We start from the raw sequence: 14,650 nt of genomic DNA, 5'->3' as shown, positions 1-14,650 counted from the left end.
TACATTTATGGAGTGTTCAGAATGTGCCAGGCCCTCTGTTAGCATATAACAATGGATATCTCATTTGATCCTCATGAGAACCCTAGGGAGTATATATTGTAATCTTCTCCATTTTACAGATGAGGAAACAGCTCAGAGAAGTAAAAGATATTTCAATAGTCTGACCGTAACCCATCTCGAAGGTTTTGGGGTCTTTTTTTCCTCCCCTTTCAAGGAGGCTGTCATCCCATATGCATTTGCCCACAAGTCACAAGAGTTTTCTAAATTTCTCTGGTTGTTTTCAAGGAACGAAGTTCCTAGTGACAAGGACACTTACCTCCCGGGGTTTTGTTTCTTTTTCTGTTCCTTAGGTGACCTTTACTTAAACGCATTGTTAAGTCTATAGACCAGTCAACCAGTTGTAGTTCTGAAATGATGCTATTCCTGTTAGGCTAAGTATAGATCTTTAGAGGAAGTTTCTGATTTAGGTTAAATTCTTAAGGATTGATTAGTTTATTAAATTTTAGGTTTGGTTCGAGAGTTATATATAGAGATTTTACTTGGTTTAAATTATTTGAATAAGCATAAATCAGACTGGGTTGGAACTGTTTTGTTCTGTAAAGCCACTTTTCTATCCTCAGCCCGTGGAAGGTCTGCATAAAAACTGCTAGAATGAAAGAAGGATGCATGAGTGAGTGTATGAACGAATGAACTTTTATCAGTATCTCAAAGAATCTCTGCCTTTTACTTACTCATTCAGTAGATGACTAATAAATGAGCAAATCTCCTACTTATTGATTTATTTTTGTAAATAGTCTCTGGATTTTTCTTACCGCAGTGCTATTAAGCCTAAGGTCATGGGTTTTCTACACAATGTGGTCTAGTTTGCTTCACCACAGACTGTGCTCACAATCCCAGCCAACTATGCCACAGATGTAAGCTCTGGGGTCACGCTGGGGAGCAGTGTGTCTTAGGATCTCTGCACAGTCCCGCCTGTTGGAGGAGAGAAAGTCAGTTGGCTTTAGAGATAAATTCATAGACTCAGGTTCATGTACTAAAGAAAACATATTACTATGGTCATATTAAGAAATTGTTCATAAAGCTGAGTTATTAAATTTTTATAAAGTTCAGCATATTGAAAAATGGTCTGGAAATATATTTTTGATATTTTTTAGTTAATTATATTGCAGTTTGATCCAGAGTTTCATAACACATTTTGATTCTCATTGGGTAGGTTTGTTTACATCAACCACTGAGTGTTTATGCCTAAGTGATTATTCATTTAGTGACACTGAAAAGGTATTTTCAATTTGTCCTTGCTTTGAATAGAGAAATAACGCTGGTATGAAAAATTGTGTTTCTTGAAGAGTTAAGGAAATGCAAGCTGAAAATGAAAATAGTTGTTTCATCTACTTTATTCCCTATAGGATTTTAAATTTCAATCTTGAGTTCCTTAATCTGTCTATTCAAGTGCTGTGTAGACCTGGAAGTTATGAGTGACTTTGGTGTACTTTGCACCTTTCCGAATGTCTGCTCGCAGGGTGGAACACAGCAACAGCAGACCTTGCTCACCTGGCTGCCGAATGCCACGTTTGCTCAGCAACTACATTAGTAAATATTCTAGATGTCCCAGATGTTTCCTTTAAGATTAATTTTGTCTTGTTTCATAATGAACCTCTAGTTCCTCTGCATCTATGATTCTTTCCAATTTCCTACATTTTCTAGTGGCATGGAGTTTTGTCTAAGAGAATATGGATTATTTTTCTCCTTGGGAATGAAGTAGATCATGAGGCTAATTCCATGCACTAATATTTAGTTGTGCATTTTGATAAGTATAAGAAACACTATAAATATTACCCAGAAGCTTGGTTCAGGCCATTAAGCCCAACTCAACTTTCTCCATTAGGCATTTTAGAGGATGCTGTTGCCTCTGTCTTCAGAGTTTGCGTGAATTAAGGGAATCTATTATTATAAAGACGCATGAACATGAGCTTTGGAAGCTTAAATGCACACACACTGGGCAAGTATGGCCTGACTGACCCCTTTAACTAGAATTTACATCTAAGACTCACCAAGCGTAAGACACTAAAATCATTTGAAACCTTCTCATTAAATATTTAATCTGGTTTTCCTCTTTCTCTCTTCCTCCCACTCTGGCTCAGCATAAGGTCGGGATTCCTTGACGGGTCATCACAATAGATTTACTTCAAAAATGCCTCTGTGAGAAAACTGTATTGTGGTTACCAGGGGCCATGGGGGTAGGGGGTGGGCACACGGGGTGAAGGGAGTCATATATATGGTGATGGACAAACAAAAATGTACAACCCAAAATTTCACAATGTTAAAAACTATTAAAACATCAATTAAAAAAAAAAATGCCTCTATGAGAGGCCAGAAGCCCTCCGAATTGGTGATTTAATCCAGCCACATAGATCACTTGATTGATTACTCACTGTACTCACATGTGGTTATATTAATAACATTCTTGGCTCTGCCTTTCTCTCGCTCCTTTCTGGGAGGTTCCAGGGAGAAGCCTGCAGGCTTCCAGGGGTAGAGATCCTGGCCAGGGCCCCCTCAGGGTGGCGCTTGTTCCAGCGGTCCTGATGGAGAGCTGTTTGGGCACCTCTGGCTCCTCCATGGGACTGTGAGCTCCGGAGCACAGAAGCCATGCCTTACTCAGCTCTGGGCCCATCCATTCCACAGACATAGATCTAGCACCTTCGGTGAGCCAGGCCCCAAAGCAGGCCCTAGGAACACAGAGGTGATTAGGACGTAGGCCCTGCTCTCAAGGACACACTGTTTGTGAAGAAAGATATGCGATGAGTGTAATAATAATGAGTATTATCAGCTTACCACTCACTGTGTGCCAGGTTTTGTGTGAAGTGTTTATTAATAAGGCCCATCCCAATAAAACTCTGTGATGTAGAGACTACTGGCATCTCCATTTTGCCATTGCAAAAACTGAGGTCTCACACAGTTATTACTTTATGCACAGGTTGTAACAAGATAGTTTGAAACTAGGCAGTTTGATTTTAGAGTTTGAACGCTTATCCACTAAATTGTACAGCCTGGGAGTGATGATAAGTGAACATGTTATCAAATCACAGAGAAGGCGGGATCTAATTTCTTTCTTTGGGGGACAAGGTGAAGTTACAAGAATGTTTTCACGGAGTAGCGTATAGGATTGTATCAGGCAGAGAAGGAAGGAGAGTCCAGGCAGAGGGGACAGCACGGGAAGAGCACAGGGATGTGAAGGCAGGACCTCCAGTTAGCGGTTTATGACCAGGCTGAGGGATGTAGTTTGAGATTTGTGGACGGTGCAGTAGTCTAATCAGACAGGGGAAGTTATGGATGATCTAAGAAATTTGAACTCTATCCTAAAAAAATACAGCAAGCTTTTGAAGGGTTTTAATCAGAGGAAGGACATAATTAGATCTTTATTTTTTTTTAAAAATTCTAATGACATACAGAAAATTGGATCAGCCAGAATAGATAGGATTGGTGACTTCTCCTTCAAAAAAAAGAAGCAAGTCTTGGATGAACCCCAGATTCAACTTGAGAGACCCTTTTATCCTGGAAGCGATATAAATTCATTAGAACCCTTTTAGAAAATAATCTTCCAATAGGTATCAGAGGGTCTTAAAAATGTCAATACTTTTATCCTAGTAATTTTATGTCTAGGAATTGATCTTAAGAAAACAACATAGGGGCCGGCCCCGTGGCACAGCAGTTAAGTGCGCGCGCTCCGCTACTGGCGGCCCAGGTTTGGATCCCAGGCACGCACCAACGCACTGCTTCGGCCATGCTGAGGCAGCGTCCCACATACAGCAACTAGAAGGATGTGCAGCTATGACATACAACTATCTACTGGGGCTTTGGGGAGAAAAAGGGGAAAAAAAGGAGGAGGATTGGCAATAGATGTTAGCTCAGAGCTGGTCTTCCTCAGCAAAAAAGAGGAAGATTGGCATGGATGTTAGCTCAGGGCTGATCTTCCTCACAAAAAAAAAAAAAGAGAAAAAACAACATAAAATGCAAGATATGCCTTTAGACCAGCATTTGTGATAATAGTTCAGAGTGCTTAAAACATATTAGAGAAATTGAGTAAGTAAATAAATGATTGAATGATTGGTGGAAAATAGTCGAAACTTTGGAAAACATAATAGGAGAATAGTTAATATACATTCACTGGGTACTTATTATGAATCCATTAATAATGATGGTTCTGAAAATTATATAAATACATGGAAAAATTTATGGTAACTGAAAAAAAGCAGAATTGAAAAAGATACTTTATTATTATGGAATGATTACAGCTCAGACTTATGTTTAGATAAACAAACTTGAAGGAAATACATCAAATTATAATGGTGGTGGTTTTGTCCTTCTGTTTTCTATGTTTCCAATAGTCGGTATACTTAATTTGTTTTTATAATGGAAAAAGGTAAAAACTTTGGGACCATTAATTTTGGACTTATGTTTGAAGTATCTGAAACATCAAAGTGACAATAAATAATAAACAATTAGAAAATAGGCTTGGTATTCCACTTCTGGGTTTACATATTGGAGACATTCAATAAATGTCAACTGAATTGAAGTTCTAACCATTTTCTTCCTTTTGGGTCAGTGTCCCAGAATCCTATTGCAATGTATTAGAAGTTTTACCATCATTTGAACTTATATAGGCTCATATTAATGAGGAAAAAAAACATCTTTCCTTTTCCAACTCCATACCTGCAGCAGTTGAGGGGACGCTCCTTCTCTGTGCAAAAGTAATTTTAATCAGCCGATCTCAAATAACGTGGAAAATACTTTCTTTCAAACGTATATCATTTTTTAAAGTTATTTTTTTCTCTTGTACAAAGGAAACATTGATTGCTTTCCTTAATACTGGTATCATTTTTCTTACTTAGCAGTTCTTGTCCAAGGGTCAAAGGTCTGTTCTCACTGTTTTCAAATTTTTAATGAAACAGAATCCAGGGGTATATTTAACCTATTGAATTTTGATGCACTTTTGATAATCCAGATATTTTCCAATTAAAGGGTTTCAGTTCATTAGTCTAGCATAGTAACTGTGTGCCACAGCAGGTGTGTTTTGGTTTAAGATTGCTTCTTTCGGGATCCAGAGTAGTATTTAGAAGAAAGGATTGTTTTTCGCTGTTGCTCAAATAAATTGGAGACATGTTTCAAGTTGGGGTGGAGGGTAGCATGAGGCTATCCTTTCATTGTCTCCATGCCGTGAGCGTAGGGCCCGTGCCCCCAGCACTCAGACTAGGACCTGATGTTTGGTCCGGCCCAAGTGTCTGTGAATTACAAGGGTGTGCAAATTCATGCTTCACATATTAGTTGCATGAACTAGTGCTTCAGAGCACAGTCTGGTTCTTCAACAACCTTTGCAAACTAAAGGAATGGTGATGGGAAGAAAGTGGTTAATTTCAAGGTTATTTACTAGACCATGGAGGGTTTGGACTGTGATTCAAAGTGGCAGATAGGCAGAAACCTGGTGATGTGTCACAAGGATAGCTGGGGGTACCTATGAAAGGAACTCCTCACCAACTTCTCACAAAATCCAAAATTCCCATGGGAACCTGGCTTCTAAGGCCCTCTTTCATGAGTTATATATATCTTATCATGTTGGCTTGAGGAATTGTCCATTTCCTAGTGGGTGTTTAATTCATCCAGTACTACTAGGAGTAGGACCCCCATGAAAATGGAACATAGGCAAGTTTAGTGTCCATGTATGACAAGGGAGTATGAATGTCAGAAAAGCCCAGGGGCTGGAACACAGTACTTGGCCCCTCCCAAATCAGGGGTCACCTGGAGGGAGATAAAGGCCAGGCAATGGGGAGGGACATCAAAATCAAATCAACCAGTATCTGCCAAGCACTTCCTACATGGAAGTCAATGGAATAAGTGTCCTTAGAAACCAAAAGAAAGAAAAATACAACGTGGCCTTTTCACTCAAGGGAATTGTCACTACAAATAGTGTCCGGGAAAGAATTAAAGACTTATAACACTTATGTGATGTTTACTGTGTGTTAGGTGCTGTTCTAGGTGCTATGTATGTGTCATCTGATTAGTGGTCTCATTAACCCCCTGAGATGAGTACAATGACTATACTTATTTTACAGATCTAGAAACTGAGGCACAAGAGAATCTAGTGTTTTGGAGACTTCAGACTCAGGCTTTCTGATTTCAGAGTCCTTGCTTTTGAGCCTTATGCTCTTCTACATCTCAGACAGATCTTTTTTAGTTCAGGGCCTCTGGGAAAAGGTGAAAGAAAAATGTTAAGAGTATGCCTGGCAGAGCACGGTTTGTCTGTGGTGCCAGATTTCCTCTACTTCATTACCTGAAATCTTGTAAAATATTAAGTATACAAAGAACCTTCTTGCTTGTTCTAAGATATTTGACCTAGGATAGCTTGGAGGACCCTTGTCACCCCAAACCTAAGTCTTTAATCTGATCCTAAATATTCTTGGCTTGGGGCTAATTGGACCTAAGGGATTTTTTTTGTTATTATTCTAAAGTCTTAGCCAAGAAATATTTTCTTTTTGGACTCGCTACCTGAAATGTAGCGAGAAAGGCTTGGCGGCCTTTGATCCCAATAGAGAGTTCTGAATTGGTGGCCCGGATCCTTGAATGAAATCTGATATTAAAATAACACCACGCTGAAGTCATAGGAGATTGCAGTGTAATGTACTCGGTCAGAATAACCAAGAGTTAGAAAACATAAAATGTGTTTCAATTGGCTTCATTTGCTCACTTGTGACTCCCTTTCACCCGGGAGTGATTCCTAACCCCCTTCTTCACATGGCAGGGACACAGCAAAGCATAAAATCTCAAACTCCAATTTGGAGATTTTAGAAGCCATCAGAGCTTGATCAACAGCAGCCCTCTTTATTACGCCAAGAAAACACAGTGACAAATGCTGCTAACGAATTTGAATTTCTCCAAGTTCAGGTACTGCTCGCATATCATCTTCACACACTATTTTCTCTTCCATGAATCTTTGCTTTATCACTTTTGGCCTTTTTTGAGGGAGGCCTGACCCAGAGACCTTGTGTTTGCAGGTGGACTCCATTTCATCCAGGTCCTAGTATTTTCTTTAGGGTGGTCTGCGGGATTTTCTTTTCTGCCTTCTCACCAGTGGCCAGCCTTCAGCAAATGCGGTAACTACTTCAGCTAGGACACAAACACAGGATTTCAGCTTGTGTACAGATTCAGTTAGCGAGTGTTTATTGGAAGCTTCCTATGTGCCCCAGGAGGACCTGGACTAGGGTGAGCACGAGGGCCTCCTTAAATTCTGCACCTTGGGTGCCTCGCTTGCTCACCCTGGTCCTGGCCTTATTATGCCCAAGCACCGTGCAGGACACTGGGGGCACAGAGCTGATAAAGACATGGCCCCTACACCCAATACTGACAGTTCAGTGGGAGACACGTAAATGAGCCAGTGGATGTTGTTGTTATTGTCTCAAACTCTAAATGAAACCGCCTTACACTTTTCTGCATTCTCTGCAGCTGACTACATAATGAACTCCAAACAGAAAAGAAAAGGAAATTTGGATATATGATTTCCTTTAAAATAGCTTACAGATTTTGCTGAAAAAAATATTCAAATACTCCTCTATCAAACTCTCAGAATTAGCCTAGGGAAGAATATTTCAAATGCTGGTATTTAAACTGGGTGGAAGCCTGAAACTCTCTTTTTTGTCTTAATGATAAGAATACTAATAATAAATGCAGAGGCAAAAGTCTGTGGACCATAAGTGGCCTTACCATCTCACTGTTTTGAAAGTGCTTTCTTAAAATTAATATTATAGTCAGTCGAATAGTTATTTTGGAAAGAGAGAGTTAATTTCCCTTTGGGTTTCTGACTTAGCCTTTTGAGAATCACAGTGCAAAATTCCTTTGTGATAATGCCGAGATGGGAAGACAGGATGCTGGAATTCATCTTTTAATGACTTTAGTTCTACAGCTCAGCTTCTGAGCAAGCACGATGCTTCACCCTGCTTCCTTTTTCTCTGTCTTCTTCGTAAAGTCTGATTTGGAGGATGGGAGAGCCATTCAGACTGTCTACTTGTTTGCCTCTGTCCAGCCTGTGGTAACCGTTAGTGCACACATCTAGGATTTAGAAAGGGCCATTTGGTCGAAGATGTTTATTTTATCAGAGCCATGCTGGCCTTCCGTTGTGTTATGTACATTCTATTTTCAGTCAGTGGACTTTTTATGATGTAAATAATTTAGAAACAAGTTTCTATTACATTTATAAATATTCTCTCTTAATTTCTTCTTAATTACAGAGCAAAGAGATTGCATTCCAACTTCATGAGGATTTAATGAAGGTTCTTAATGAGCTTTATACGGTAAGCACATAATCTTTCTTCTTTTGCAAGAATCTCTGGTTTAGAATTCTGGTTTGCAGGAACACTGCTCATATTAGAACTCACTCCAAGCGAGGGGGTTGATGAATGCTTGTCTGGTTGAAATGTGGAACCAAGTGGATAGATGCACACCGCTATATTCCTCAGCCACTCCCTCCCAATTTGGGGAGACTGGATTCAAGTAAATATGTACGTATATGGAGCTAGCACACTTTAAGTAAGTAGAGTATAGGTAGCCCAGTAAGACATGTTTTTAACTGGTTAGATTATGTGCGATCTGTACATATATTGAATTCCAGAATATTTTGTTTTAAGTTGTTATGATTCTTAAATTAGCCATTCTGAGATTTGAGCAATTTTTAGTTGCTTTATTGCGGTACTTTAATTTCTTTTTTTTTTTCCATTTCAGTTAAATTGTTTGGTTAATGACTTACTATATTAAAATTATTTGGGGGCTGGGTATCTGTTTTTCCTTCTTGGCAATAATTTCCTTCTCTGAATTCAAATTTTATTCAGGTTACTGCGTATAATCATAAAAAATTAAATAATTTAAAACTATCCTATTTAAAAAAAACAAAACCAATGAGGTTGCAAGTTGGAATTAGTCATATGCCTATGTAAATTTTTTTTTGACACTTAATGACCATATTAAATACAAATTCCTTTTGGAGGAAGTTGATGAGTTTTTATTTTATAAGAGAGAATAACATAGTGAGAAATGAGTAATATTAATTTGTTCTAACTACAGATATTTGCATTTTCATTGCACAAGTTTATTTGAATTTTTCTTTACAGACAAATTAAACCTGAAACTTATTATTAAAATATGTTTCTTGGTTTACAAATTCTATTTGTTTCTAAAAAGCCGTATGTGTAGGGGCTGGCCCTGTGGCTTAGTGGTTAAGTGCGCGCGCTCTGCTACTGGCGGCCTGGGTTCGCATCCCGGGCGCACACCGTCGCACCGCTTCTCCAGCCATGCTGAGACCGCATCCCACATACAGCAAGTAGAAGGATGTGCAACTATGACATACAACTATCTACTGGGGCTTTGGGGAAAAAAAGGAGGAGGATTGGCAATAGATGTTAGCTCAGAGCCCCTCTTCCTCAGCAAAAAGAGGAGGATTAGCATGGATATTAGCTCAGGGCTGATCTTCCTCACAAAAAAAAACAAAAAAAAAGCCGTATGTGTAAATGCGTCTGTGATTTAATTGTTTTTAATGCTCCATTGATACTTGCTAATTAAAAGAACCTGTAGTTTTAAACTTTTATGAAATGAGTGATATTCTTATAAAATTTACTTTCTAGTTTTTTTGTACATTTGTGATAAATCTGTATTTCACAAGTGCACGTGTACTTATGAATTGAATGGACAGTTTCTCTGTGTTAGTTCCTCCTTCAGAAACATTTGACTTTATATGCCTAAGCTTCATAAGGTCATAGCCATATAAAAAAACTCTGAACGAAGTTGGGTTTTTGATGATAAAGGCCATTTATTAGCCCATGCTTTATGTGATTTGTTCATTTCTGATAACCTGAAGTATCAACCATTTCTAGAAATCCTAGATTTAGAATTTAAAAGTCAAGTGATTATTGTGCCTCTGAGAGTTCTAAAGAAGAAATTCTATGTCATCTTCCATTGAACTATGTTAAGATGAGGGCTTCGTGGCACTTTCCTTGTGGTTCCCTTTGCTTGGGCATTGTTTTACTTAAAAACATAAGTCAATCTCTAATACTTTAAAAAATAAATCTGCTGGTTGTCATGGCATCATAGATGAGAGCCTGTCGGTTATGGGCTGGAACTAGTAGTAGTGGTCAAAGCAACCGTGGCAAAGATAAACCTGGTCACTAAATACCAGAAAAGTCAGTAGAATGTCATGAAAATTTTTTCTCAGTGAGGGGTGTGTATAGTGAAATTTCTCCTGGATTCAGCCTAAGTGGACTTAGACATTTAGCAGACTCTATAGTTGAATCAAGTAAGCTGACACCCCCTTAAAACTCTCATCAGTATCAGTCTGAAAGCCTGAGGGAGTCGAGTTCTAGAAAAGGCCAGCAGAATTGAATGACCCTGTCAAAGTCATCTAACTGCTCAGACTCAGTTGAAGAATTAAGGAATAGAGAAGGTGAGCAATGAGGTTTTAATTAGGTAGTCTATAGATCACTTTGAGCTCTTGGGAAAAAATTTACTTTAACCTGAGAGCATGCTTGGCTGAGGTCAGAGGTTGTGTTCCGTGGGGAAAGACCTTCAGATTACACACACACATACACACTTGACTAAAAGAAGATGATGTTTGGTCTCTCCTGCACTTTAAATTCAGATACACAAATTCTGCCTTGTTCCAATGAAATCTATCCATTATACATACTCAGTTTACATTTGGAAAGAGAAAAGGTGAGGAGTGTTTGAACAGTGACCAGGAGTTGGGGGTGTTGTTTAGGTTTCTTATTCACCCACTGCCTTGTCATGAACAAATAGCCTTCTGAGTTGCATCATGCACAGAATTTTGTACAACTGGTGATGTAACAATGATTGCTGAAGTAACAGGTATAAAATATGTGGCCTCAGGAAATTGAGGAATTGAGGGAATTACCTTTTCTGACAGATATTCACTCCTCTCTTTCTTTCAGTCCTTGATACTCCTTGGGACTTGCAGGTGAACATTTTGAGGAGTACATTAACTTCCTTATGCCGGTGGAGTGCTTTATATTAAATTACAGCCAGCCTTAGTGGTGGGCGGCAGCCTTATGTGTGGATTCCTCACCCAAAAATATTTCTCCCACGGGCCTGTTGATTATTCCAAAAATTCTATCAGAAGGCTTTGTCCTAAATAAAATACAAACGCCCAGGAAGGAGAATAGAAGGAGACGCCTTGTGATCATTGATACCCAGAGTGAACTGAGTTTTATCACATCCTTTGAGTACAGGTGTGTGCATCAGTCATGAAGGCCTGGACTTCTGTGCAGGGCAGAGAGGATGGTGACATCAGAGTGTCTTCTGGAAGGCGAGGAAAGGCTTTGAAGACATTGGTTTCCTTTTCTGTGTTTTTGCCTCAATCTTGCCTTTATTTGCAGAAACAAGGCATGAAAATGGTTTCGAGCCTCCATTTGGATTCTTAGACCATCACAGAGGCCTGCCAAAGCAGTTAGGATTAGTGTGGCCTTGAATAACAGAGGTACACAAAATAATGGCATAAACAAAATAAAAGTAAATAATCTGTCTCCTATTAAAGAAGTCCAGAGGTTAACAGCCCAGGGCTGGTATAGAGGTTACACAAAGCTGTCCAAGAATCAGGATCCTCCTAATCCACTCTTCAGAGAAACACAATTGTAACTTTTGTCCTTATAGTTCAAGATAGTTGCTAGAGCTCCAGCCATTATATCTGCATTCCTGAAATGGAGAAAGGAGACTCCAGCAGAATGGAAAAAAGGAAGAAGGGCAGGCCCCCTGTCTCTTAAGGAGACTTAATGAAAGCCCCATATAACACTTGCACACACATCTCATTAGCCAGAACTTAGAACATGGTTCCACAAGGAAGTCTTTTAGCTGGCCAGCTTGTTGCTAACCAGTTAAAAATGGAGGATTCTTTTAATTTGAGAGAGGGGGGAGGTATTTGTACATAACTAGCCATGCCTGCCAGAGTAGCTAACAGTTATTGCATGCTAATTATGTATGTGCTGGTTATTGTGCTAAGCACATCACTCGCATCATCTCATGTAATCCTCACAGCATCTCTGTGAGGTAGTCACTGTCATTATCCCCATTTTACAGGGAAGGACACTAAGGCTCAGAGATGCTTGCCCAGTAAGTAGTAGAGTGGGGTCCCGAGTCCAGGTCCAGCTCCAGAGCCGATGCCCTCCCTTTACTGTCGTTTTATCTCTATTGCCATGGCTTTGGGGAACCACATTCTATGGAAGATCTCTAAATGTTGATGCCTCCCCAACCACACAAGGCACTGAAGCAGTTTATTACCTGCTCGTCTGTATTATTTAGAATCAATGGCATTAATGTTGTTTAACAAAACCATAGGTGAAGGATTGAACACGTGTCTCAGTGACAACCTGTACTTCGTAGAAATGTTAATTTAAACCATCTAACAGATGGAACTCATTGGGCTAAACAGTGAAAGAGGGAACCAAGACCCTCAGACTCCCTTTCAAAGAGTCTAGTCCATTAATTAACTTCCTTTTGGGTTTAACCTTTGAGAGAGGACCACAGGATAGCAGCAGCATTGGGGGTGGGGGAAGAAAGCAGGGAGAGTGGGGTGCTAGAAGGGCTGGCAGTCAGCTGACTTGAATGTGAATCCCAAGCTCACTTAGCCACTCTGGGCATCTGTAATAGTCTCCGTTCTCCAGAGAAACAGAACCAACAGGAGATATGTATACACACACATGTATTAGAGATTTGTTATAAGGAATTGGCTCCGATAGTATGGAGGCTGAGAAGTCCCAGGATCTGCAGTCAGCAGGCCGGAGAGCCAGGACGTAGTTCCGGTCCGAGTCCAAAGGCCTGAGAACAAGGAGAGCCGATGGCATAACTTCCAGCCCGAGTTCAAGTCCAAAGCAGGAGAAGACCGTGTCTTACCTCAAAGAGAGGCAGAGAGAGCAAGTTCTCTCTTACTCAGCCTTTTTGTTCTTTCAGGCCCTGAACGGATTAGATGAGGCCCACCACACTGAGGAGGGCAATCTTCTTTACTCAGTCCACGGATTCAAATGCTGATCTCATCCAGAAACACCCTCACAGACACACGCAGAATAATGTCTAAGCAGATATCCGGGCACCTCATGACATATAGACTAATCATCACAGCGTCTGACAAGGCCTCAGAGCCTCATGGGCAAGGGTCAGTGCTTGTCACAGCCCCACCAGTTCCTGGCTGCGTGTGACTCTGTATCTCAGTTTTCTCGTCTGTAAAATGGAAATCATAATAATACCCAACTCTTTGTTTCAAAGACTCAGGTATTTATTCAACAGACTTTTTCTGAATGCCTGCTACTGTGCCAGGCCCTGTTAGATGTTCTGGGGATATAGCTGTGAATAAAAAGTACCTCCTGTCAAGGCGTTTACATTCTAGTGAGGAGAAACAGACAGTAAACAAATGCATGTGTCATGTGACAAGTGTGCATGCTAAGAGGAAAAAGGAAACTCAGTTCACACAGGTGGAGCATTCAGTCAGTGCCTGGCACACATCAGTGCTTCATAGGTATCAGTCGTCATTGTCATCGTTTTCACCGTCAGTGGTGTGGGGATGGGAACAGCTCCTTGTGTGCCTCTCAGAGTGAATGTAGGGGTCAGGGATGATATTAACAGTCATGACAGATGGTTTTTACCTATATATGTGGTTTTTCCTTACAATAAATATATGTCACTTTTGTACAAAAAGAAAAAGGTAACTTCCCCTAAGAAAATCAAATCAACAGTCAGTGTGAACAGGGCTGCGATCCAGTTAGTGGGGAAGTGAAAAGGCGAGAAGAGAAAGATAGTGACAGAGAAGGTGGGAGGAAGCAAGCAGAACAAAATTTGCCGGATCATAGAGCAGTGGTTTAAAGTGTAAGCCCGTCCCCTGATACCGAATTCTCAAATAGTTATGCTGGAGTTTAGTAGAGAAACAAAGATTTGTCCTTTATTCTTATTTCTTTACTTTGCCTACGATTTGCAGTATTACACTCAGCGTTTTAAGAAGCAAAGAGCTTACCACCCTCAGTAAACAGATTTTAATAGAGATTAACAGATGTCATGATAAATCCACATGAAAGTGATTGTTAATTATGTGTAGTTGATTATCACACTCTCTGTACATCAGTGACACACATGGCTACCCAGAGTCAAGAGGTAATCCATCCTCAAATTCCATTGAATCCAGAGGAAAGAACTGAGAAAATGAAGATTTATCCAACCCTCACCGTGGGGCAAGCACATTATCCCGTTGATTTCTCGCAGCAGCCTGTGAGGCAGGTATTCCTAATCCCAGTTTTCCAGATGGGAGCTGGGGCTCAGAATAATTAGCTCAGGATCACACAGACAGTAAAAGAATGCTCCAAAATCTAAACACAGTCCCTCCCGTTCGCAAGGCCCACCATTTCCCTACTCACAGCTGCCTTAGGGAAGGATGTGCAGGGAAGGTGGGAGGAGGAAGGGTGGAACTTGATCTGAAGAAGAGATGAAACTCTAGCCTGATGCTCTGATTGACACTCGTGAAAACGATTGCGCTCTTCAGGCTGTTGGTGTGGGTTACAAAATGGGCAAACCCAAATGGCTTTGCACTTTCAGCTTTAATGTTGGAGTGTGTTCATTTGGG

General features: G+C 40.2%; 1 protein-coding gene across 4 annotated transcripts in view; it reads left to right on the top strand.

The window, feature by feature from the left end:
* The window catches only part of SRGAP1 (SLIT-ROBO Rho GTPase activating protein 1), a 238,795-nt gene that overhangs the window by 129,467 nt on the left and 94,678 nt on the right, over positions 1–14,650 (top strand). For all 4 annotated transcript variants that reach the window (XM_058557730.1, XM_058557729.1, XM_058557731.1 and 1 more), the window contains exon 4: positions 8,277–8,339. In XM_058557730.1, coding sequence (XP_058413713.1) covers positions 8,277–8,339 — 63 coding nt within the window. The remainder of the gene's footprint in view (positions 1–8,276; positions 8,340–14,650) is intronic.

Source organism: Diceros bicornis, chromosome 17 (assembly GCF_020826845.1).
Source record: "Diceros bicornis minor isolate mBicDic1 chromosome 17, mDicBic1.mat.cur, whole genome shotgun sequence".
In the NCBI taxonomy this organism is placed as follows: Eukaryota; Metazoa; Chordata; class Mammalia; order Perissodactyla; family Rhinocerotidae; genus Diceros; species Diceros bicornis.
The sequence above is the reverse complement of the archived record's forward strand: the minus strand, read 5'-3'. Positions and strand labels throughout refer to the sequence as shown.